Here is a 9,656-nt window from a genome sequence, read left to right as displayed (position 1 = left end):
TCCCTTATCTTGTTCTTCCTACTTCACACTCAGCCTCATTCCTCACATGCATAAGGCATGGAGACTTGGTTGGACAGCTACTGCACACACAGAAGGCACAAACAGGCAGAACAGTTTTCCTGTACACATGTGCATCTCTCTACAGCTTCTTTTGTGTAAGCAAAATAAGGAGCTACAAAGAGCTATGTTTAGAGTTGGTTATGTATATAGTATAAGCAGGGTCTTTTTTAATATGTCCTATCATCCCATTATCTCTTTAGCCTTTTGCGGTGCCTGTTCAATTGGGTTGGTAAGCTGGACACTCCACCTGTTGAACTCTTTTCTTAGAACTTCCAACACGGAAGATACCCACTGTCTGGAGACCTGAAAAAAAAGCAGGTTGGTGAGCAGCTCTGCATTCAAACAAACGTCTTCATATATCCAAATTTATGATTTATCTGGGCAACATAGGCACCCCAAGAACTTTCTTTTTACGTGCAAGGAAAAACATAGCTTAACTCTAACTCAAAAGATATTTTGTTGTCGCTTTTTCTTCCTGTGCTGCTCCTGTGTGACTAGCCTCCCTCCCTGGGGTACTGTTAGCAATTAGGATGAAATCCCAGGTCTCTAGCCTCCCACTGGTAGAGCTTTCCTTATTCTCTCTATGCTACTGGGGGGATGCCCAGACTTGGCATTTGGAATACTTTTTGGCCAAAAAATTTTAGTAAAAAACTGCAGCTTTTGATGATAACAAAACAGTGGTTGAATCCATGTCAGTTTTGCTCACCTTTTTACCTTGGGAGATAGAACGCTGGGAAACAAATGCAATGTTTGTATTTTTATTTCAAAACATTTTTTCATTTCTATATTCCCCTCAAATTAATTTCTGTTTCAAAAAGCTGAAACCATACAACACAGTATATTTGGGAATATAAAGGAAATATGTATACTAACAATATATTTTTTCTTTTTGAAATGGTCAGGAACCTGAGATAGCTGTTATTCATATGGGTCTCCTTGGTACTATTATTCTCTGCTATGTGGGAGTTGCCGAGTAGTGAAGGTATCTCTGGGATTCCAAGCCCCAGAGAAACTTCCAGTAATCTTTGCTAGCTCCTCTGACCCTGAAACTTGCAAAATAAATCTAGGCAGAAAGACAGGGTTTCAAGGCAACTCTAGAGCCATTGTCAAATACTGAGGAATTGATGTATGTGGCAAAAATGACTTGTCGTAGCTGTAATAAGATGAGGTTGGAGATTCAGTTACCACTTGCTGTGCAGGTGTCCTCTGTCAGACCATTCATGCAATGACACTTAGGCAGGAAGAATCCTTCAACAAATGTCCTTCAATGTTTCAGAACCTCAGAAAAGATCTTGCTTATGTTCTACAAATAAGTGAAGGCCCATGAAGCTCGGATGTCTCTTATTTTGGTTGAGCCTATTTGTTTATCCTTAGGGTGCCTGGTGCAGGCTAGCAGGACAATTTCTGCCCCTTCCCACTTCTGGCAGAGGGGCTGGAAAGAGGGATTTAAATTAAAGGAAACTGAAGGGATGTGTCCCCAAGACTTCCTGGAATCTCTCTAAGAGCAGCACCCATCATGATATACCTGTAACATGCTCAGATCCATGCTCTGGGCCCAGCCAGTCCTAACATGAGGGAGCAATGAACTCATACCCATGCCCTGGGCCAAGCTCATCCTAATTGACCAGTTAGGGTAAGCAGTCTCTTGAGGCTGAAGGAAACAGGCCCCACCCACCCCAGCCTTTAGAAGCTTGCCCCAGAAAGCAATAGGTTGCCGGGCAAAGATTCTGGTGCTTGCTCCTGATCCTATCACAGTTTCTTGATTCCTTGCTCATCTAAAACTCTGGATTTGACCCCTAGCTTACTGTTACTCTAAATTAGACTCCTCATTTACCTTGAACTTCAGCTTAGACTTCTGCCTTACTTTGCATCCTAAGAAGCTAGCTCACAAGTCAAAGCTTCCTGGCTAGAAGCAAGTGTATTAAGTCATAGAAATTAAGGCCCGCATCATGTTGCCCTGAGTTCACAGGGCGTTTTGTCATTGATATCAGGCTGCCACCCAACACTGTTTAGCATTCTAAAAGCACTGGTTCATGTGGAGGGAAAAGCTACTTTACCATATGCTTCAATGTGCTGGCAACATCTGTCCACAATGCGTGGAACCTGCCTGTAGATGGGGTTGAGGCTTAACAGCCTTTTCCTCTCCAGAGTTCTCTTAAGGTCCAGCTCATCGGGATGTGACAGCTGCAGTGCTTCCAACAGCCTGGAAGTGTTGTCACCCAAATCAGTAATGGAGTCCACTGACACTGCCCCCTGAAATCAGACACAAAAATTATTTGTGCACTGGTAAGTGCATGAAGTCCTCAATTTATAAGCAGCCTGTGTTTTGTGGAAGGACAGTCTGACATGTCACCAATCCATTGACCATGCACAAGTTCCACTGTGGCTCAACAGAATCTCTGCATTAAAGAAAATCACCATATAACTTTATTTCCTAAGACAGGTGTGTCCCACTTCTTGACAAATTGGGGCTAGAATGTATTACAGCAGCACACCTGGGGGGCTGGACAGAAAAATATCACTCTCTCTCCAGAGCTATTCCTCTCAGGCAGTTGGGCTGGCCCCACAATGCAGCCAAAGTAGATGCAGGAAAAGAGATGCTCTGGAAGAAGGGCCCCAATCAGGGCTGAGACTACTGCCCCCATACCCTTTTAGTGGTACTTCCAACAGTCCCTCTCACTAGAGTCCCCATCATAAGCCAGCAATGAGGCACCTCGCTTTCCACATCCCAAGGTCTGCACCCTTCCCCTACCCCCAAGACAGAGGCACTACTAGCCTGTTACAGCTGGGCTTTGCCTGGGTTTGGGCAGGGGCTGTGGGGTTGGGAGAAGTGGGGGCATGTGTGAGGTTAGGGGAAAGAGGACTGTGGGAGAAGGTGTAGGTTAGGACATGGGTGGATCTAGGATTTGGAAAATGGGGGTGCAGGTGGTGTGGTACATCATCACATAGTACAACGCATATTTTTTCTCCAATTAAAAATCATCTAGAAACTTGACTAATATGCTACAGGTAAGGGCTCTATTATTCTGCTTAAGAATCCAAGCAAAAACAAATATAATTGAGTTTACATGGGCCAGCTCTGGCCAGGAAGAGAACTGCTCCCAGCACCCCAACATGTGTGAGTCCCCCCTGGACACTCTACCATTGTCTCAAAGTGCCCCTCCGTGCTTTTTATGCACTGCTCCTGCTGCCTCAAGTACCCCTGGCTTGACTCTGTCCCCTCTTATCCTACATGTCCCCTAGACTCAGCCCCACCTAATTGTGATCCAAGCCTCATGACACTCCACCATCCCCCTCCTGCCCCAAAGTCCTATCTTGCCTGCTTAATACACCCATTAACTCACCACACCCTGCATAGACTCATCTGCATCACACCCCAGGCCTACCTGACCCCTCGCTACCACCCCCTGCGTCTCACACGACCTTCCCCTGCCCCTCTGAGCATTGAAACCTCACTGCAGCCCCCCACACCTGCCCCCACCCACAACCCCTCTTGCTCCCAATGCCCTCACACACCCCATTTCATTCTCACAGCACTCCCCCCAAGGCCCAAACCTCTCTGCTCGTCACATCCCCCCACACCCAACAGTGAGCGTTCTATCTCCTCATAGTGTGGAAATAGCAACTATGAGATAGTGAAAGGGATCAGGGAGAAAAAGGTGAGTGCTGAAAGTATGTGCCAGTTTGGGGAGACAGGGAGTTGTCAGCACAGGAGCAGAATTAGGAGGAAAGGGAACGGTGGGTACATGTACAGGGATAGCAGAAATGTTGCGTGGCCCCCTTTGGCATAGAGCAGCTCCTGCACTCCCCCTCCCCCTCCCCCATTCCCACCACACCCCTCTCCCTCAGTCCCCCGTGCCGTTCCAGTCCACCTCACTCAGATAGCCCCACAGCTCTCTCCCTTATAGTCCACCTGCCAGGCTTGCTGAAGAAACCCAGAGCTAGCTCTGCACACGCTGGCTCCAAAAGCAGAAGCAACAAAGCCCTGTTTTTGTCGCACTGTACACAGGAAAATTGACTGCTGCAGGGCTAATTACCCTGGATTTTGCTACACAAGGGCTCATCTACACACTGCCATATGGCAATGTTGTTATGATGCTGTGCTTTAGTATTTCCTTTTGGAAGTACTAAGCACAGTGCAGTAACTGAGCGGTGCGTGTAGCACATGGTTACATTTTGCCACTATGGCAACGTAGCTGCCAATCACGTGTAAACTCATGTAATCACTACATCACCATAGGGTGACATGTAGATGCATCCAGCATGGTGCAGTTCAAATCTATGTTACAGGCCAGAGGGCCCTCAACTTTGATAGCCCTGCTCTAACAAACCAATTAATTTCTCATGGGTACCAAGAGACAAAGGTGACCCAAGCAGGGTGCGGGGCCTGGGGAAATCAACATGTGCAGGGCCCCGCCCCCAGACACAAGGAAGCCGATGGTGGATTCAAGGGCGGGGGGGTACCAAGAGGCTGGAGGTGGCAGATTCGGCTCCCTGGGGCCCCCCAAAGCACAGGGCCCAGAGCGGTTGCCCCAATTTGCCCCCCCACCCAGAGACAACTCTGCCAAGAGAACTGTGCATCCAGAGGGAACATTCAGATCCCTTTCACTCTTGTTCATAGACCATGCTCCTGCTCTGATGCCCATCTACACACAGCCTTGGACAACTGGTAGCACAGTCTTATTTCCAAGCAAACTCCAATAACGTTTTTTCCAGAGTGAAATTTCCCATGTAATTGGCAAGTGTTACCTCCCTGTTTTCTTGCACCCCCTTTGCCCTTCCCCCCTCAGCAGGAGGCAATTGTTGAGAGGGAAAATGGCCAGCGACTTACCCTGCTCTCCTCCAGCTCATAGTGAGAAAGAGCAGACTGTTGCCTAACCCACTCTTGGATCTTCCCAAACAAGCTGCTTTACCTGTTTCCCCACCAAACTGTAATTTTCAGGCACCCAGGAGACCAGCAGTCATTGTTCATAACCCCAAGATCACCTACCACCTACAGGCTGCTTGCCCACTCTATCAGCAGCAGCAAGATCAGAAAATGTCCTTTTGGACTGGCTGCTGCCACCTGAAAGCCATTTTCATCATTCTATCCTGCACAAACCTACCCAGTGCTGTGACTTACAGGCAGGTTCTGCTGGGCAGCAAAGAGGCTGGTTATCAGAACTGTTCAATACAATTTTCTGATGGTGCAATGTTCTGGGTATTTTCAGTACAATATTACCTAGAGCACCCAAATGATATTAGGACCACATATCTAAAAAAGGACTTTTTAGTGTCCTTGAGCTACAAATATCAAGGACAATAAAAAGTCCTTTTTTAGATATGTGGAGAGCCGGAGGAAAAGCAAGGCCAACATTGGACCCCTGCTAAACCAGATGGGACAACTGACAACTAATACCCAGGAAAAAGCAAACTTGCTAAATGGATACTTTGCGTCAGTTTTTCACCAGTCCCATGGGACAGTCCTGCCCACTACGGGACAGAGAGGCCCGGGTGAGGGAGATCCCTTACCCTCCATCAATGCTGACCTCGTGAAGGAACACCTTGAGAGGCTGGATACCTTCAAGTCAGCTGGCCCTGACAGTTTATACCCCAGGGTACTCAAGGAGCTGGCGAGCATCATAGCCCAGCACCTGGCATGGATCTTTGAGAACTCGTGGCGCTCTGGTGTAGTGCCCGAAGACTGGAAGAAGGCCAATGTGGTGCCTATCTTCAAGAAAGGGAGGAAAGTGGATCCAGCAAACTACAGGCCCATCAGCCTGACCTCTATCCTGGGCAAGGTCTTGGAAAAAATTACCAAAGAGTTCATCCTTAACAGACTAGCTGACGGCAACATCCTGAGAGATAGCCAGCATGAGTTTGTTGTGGGTAGGTCCTGCTTAACCAATCTTATTTCCTTTAATGACCAGGTGACCTATCACCTGGACAAGGGAGAAGAGATTGATGTCATATATCTTGACTTTAAAAAAGCCTTGAATCTGGTATCCCATGATCACCTCTTGGCAAAACTGGCCAACTGAGACCTCGGCCTCACCACGATCTGCTGGCTGGGGAATTGGCTCAGCGGTAGGACCCAGAGGATGGTGGTTGATGGAATTCAATCATCATGGTTTGCTGTGACCAGCGGGGTCCCTCAAGGCTCTGCCCTTGGGCCTATACTATTTAACATCTTCATCAATGATGTAGATATCTGTGTCAGTAGCGGACTGGCCAAGTTCGCCGATGACACCAAACTCTGGGGTAAAGCATTCACACCTGAGGACAGAAGGAGATCCAGCCAGACCTTAACAGGCTCAGGAATTGGGCGGATGAGAACCTGATGGTGTTTAACACTGAAAAATGTAAGGTTCTCCACCTTGGGAGGAAAAACCTGCAGCATACTTATAAGCTCGGCAGTGCTATGCTGGTTAGCACTACGGACAAAAGGGATTTGGGGGGCATGATTGACCACAAGATGAATATGAGCCTTCAGAGCCTTCAGTGTGATGCTGTGGCTAGTAAAGCGAGCAAAATGCTGGCTTGCATCCATAGATGCTTCTCAAGGAAATCCCAGGACATCATTCTCCCATTGTACTCAGCCTTGGTGAGGCCGCAGCTGGAGTACTGCATCCAGTTTTGGGCTCCCCGATTCAAAAAGGATGTGGAGAAGCTTGAGAGAGTGCAGAGGAGAGCCATGTGCATGATCAGAGGTCAGGAGTACAGACCTTATGATGACAGGCTGAGAGCTATGGGACTCTTCAGCCTGGAAAAGCACAGGCTCAGGGCTGATCTGGTGGCCACCTATAAGTTTATCAGGGGTGCTCACCAGGATCTGGGGGAACATCTGTTCACCAGAACGCCCCAAGGGATGACAAGGTGAAATGCTCACAAACTTCTCCAAGACCGTTTCAGGCTGGACATAAGGAAAAACTTCTTTACTGTCCGAGCCCCCAAGGTTTGGAATAGACTGCCGCTGCAGGTGGTTTGGGCACCTACCTTGAATACCTTCAAGAGACATTTGGATATTTATCTTGCTGGGATCCTATGATCCCTGCTGACTTCCTGCCCCTGGGGCAGGGGGCTGGACTTGATGATCTTCTGAAGTCCCTTCCAGCCCTAGCACCTATGAATCTATGAATCTATGACCCTGTTGCACCAGAGGTTGCAGACAACTAACAACTGGCCACCCTGAATCTGCCTAAAAGGCAAAGAGAACAAAGTCCAGATTACTATCTCCATTTTAAAGTGAGGATTGAGGCACTTGGCAAACACCCAAGATTAAACAAGTGTGTCATCTTCTCTGTGCTTTGAAGTAATAGATAGGAGTGCTCACAAGTAAAGCCAGATGGAAAAGTAAAGATGAAATACTGAATTTGCTTATAGCTGGCCTGAAACCAGTCAGGTTCTCTCTCAGCTGCCAAAGAACTGTATTGTACTCTAGGGGGACTTTATTGTACTTAAGGGAGACAAGGAATGTACTCTAGAGGTGCACCGATAGAGGTTTTTTGGGCCGATACCAATGGCCAATTTTTAACGAGCCATATCAGCCTATACTGATCCGATTGCCAATATGCAGCCAGACAGCTTGGAGAGCAGTGTCTGGCTGGTAAGTCTGTTGTGGAGGAAGGGGAATGGGGGGCAGATCGAGACCCTCACAGTGAGAGAGGGAGTATGGTTGGGGCTAGGGCAGAAGCAGGCACTGCACAGTCAGGAGGAGCCCGGGACAGAGCCACAAGATGTTTGTCCCAGGGGCATGGGGCGGGGGGGGCTCCAGCCACTGCACACACCCCGGGAGGGCATGGGGGACATGTGTCCCTGGATCTGTGCGCGGGGTGAGGGCTCTTTCTGGCAGGGGGTCTGGGCCAGGCTGTGCTCAGGGCAGGTGGTGGTGGTACTGGGAGGAGGGAATTACAGGGGGAAGGAGCTGCAGCCACCCCAAAATTTACTGGAGCCCCCGTCCCAGTGTCGCCGCTACTACCTGCCCCAAGCACAGCCCCAGCACAACCCCCCCACTAAAAAGAGCACGGTGCCGCCCCAGCCCCAGCCTGCAGTGGCAGCCCACCCTTGCCCTGTGTACAGATCCATGGTCACACGTCCTCCATGCCCTCCTAGGGTGTGTGCAGTGGTGAGAGCCACCCCTCCCACCCCCCATATGAGCTGCTCACAGCTCCATCCCACACCCCGCCCTGACTGTGACGCCTGCCCCTGCCCCAGCCCCACTCCCTCCCTCACCACAGGGGCCTTGATCTGCCCCCCAAGCCCCTTCTCTGAAAACAAACTTACCATCCTCTCCCAGGTGCTCTCCATGCTGCCAGGCTGCACTCTTGGTTGCCTGCATGCTTCATGCATGCATGAGACATTTATATGCAACATTTATCATCCACATCAGCCAAAAAAATCCAATTTCCAATAATGTTAATTTTCCTTATATCGGTGCCGATCCGATATGGCACCAATGTATTAGTGCACCTCTAATGTACTCCCATAGAACAGCAAGTTTCACCATGGAGAGTCAGGAAGATTGCTGCATCCTGTTATCACTGTTAACCCTCCTCCCAGCAGTTCCCACTAAGGAAGAGCAACCCTAAGCTGCATATGGGGCTCCAAAGGAGTATGGAGGCTTCAGTGGGGATGTGCTAAATTAAACTCTGCTCTTGTCATGCTGTCTCCCAGGGTGCTTGTACATGTGACAATCATCACCATGTACACATGACAAAAATTTCCTTTGTGTGGCTTAATAGTGTCACACAATACATGTGTACGAGGTTTGGGGGTTTCAGATGAGTTTGTAACATTGCAGACTAAACCACATCCTCATGTAGTTTAGTTTGCAATGTTGCTACTTGTAACCTTGCAGCCTTTAATCTGACAGCTTGCACCCTGGCCGCAAAAAAGGCAGGCAGGCTCCACCGAAAAAAAGGATCGGGCCCCTTCCCACTCCAACAGGCACCTGGAGGCAGAAGCAGTGAGAGACCCAATCCTTTTTTCTTTTTTTTCAAGGCTACCCTCTTCTCCCACGGCCGGGGGTAAGCTGCCAGCAGGCCGAGTGGCCCCTGAGCTATTGCGGTCCCTAGTCCTTCCCTCTGCAGTGCTAACACCCTCTGGGGCCACCCAAGCAGACTGATAATGGGCCAGAGTCTGCCCCTGCTCAGAGGAAGCACCCGACCAGATCCAACTCTTCTCTGAGCCTGTCGGGGCTTCCAGCACCCTGTACACTGTCCCTGTCACCTTCCTGCCACCTGGGACCATCTGGGAATGGGCTGGCTTGCATCTGGCCCACTAGCAGCCACCAAGGCAGCCCTGGGGGCACCACCACCCTGGAAAGAAGAACTGGGGCTCCCTGGAGCTCAGGCAATTCTCAACCTGCCAGCAGCTCACCTCCAAGCCATGGAAGAGACAAGCAGGCTCCGCCAGAAGCAGGACTGGGCTCCTCACTGCTTGTGCTTCCAGCAGCTTGCTGCAGCTGGCTGGATGCCTTGGGCCACCTGGGAAAGTGCTGGCTTCAGGGGCACTGCAGGGAGGTGGCAAGAGGGTGGCTGAGTGCCCTGGTGGCAGAAAGCAGTGGAAACACCACACAGGGCACTGGAAGCCCAGGTGGGCTCATGGGAAGTTGGATC

The 9,656-nt window shown here is 49.6% G+C and overlaps 1 protein-coding gene across 4 annotated transcripts in view; it reads right to left on the bottom strand.

The window, feature by feature from the left end:
* LOC102376387 (rho GTPase-activating protein 6) overlaps positions 1-9,656 on the bottom strand; it is a 77,773-nt gene that overhangs the window by 25,023 nt on the left and 43,094 nt on the right. For all 4 annotated transcript variants that reach the window (XM_025210786.1, XM_006029345.3, XM_025210785.1 and 1 more), the window contains 2 exons: positions 2,118-2,313; positions 308-363 (listed from right to left, as the gene is read on the bottom strand). In XM_025210786.1, the coding sequence (XP_025066571.1) occupies positions 308-363; positions 2,118-2,313 (252 nt within the window). The remainder of the gene's footprint in view (positions 1-307; positions 364-2,117; positions 2,314-9,656) is intronic.

This window comes from Alligator sinensis, unplaced genomic scaffold, assembly GCF_000455745.1.
Source record: "Alligator sinensis unplaced genomic scaffold, ASM45574v1 scaffold1023_1, whole genome shotgun sequence".
NCBI classification, from domain to species: Eukaryota; Metazoa; Chordata; order Crocodylia; family Alligatoridae; genus Alligator; species Alligator sinensis.
The sequence above is the reverse complement of the archived record's forward strand: the minus strand, read 5'-3'. Positions and strand labels throughout refer to the sequence as shown.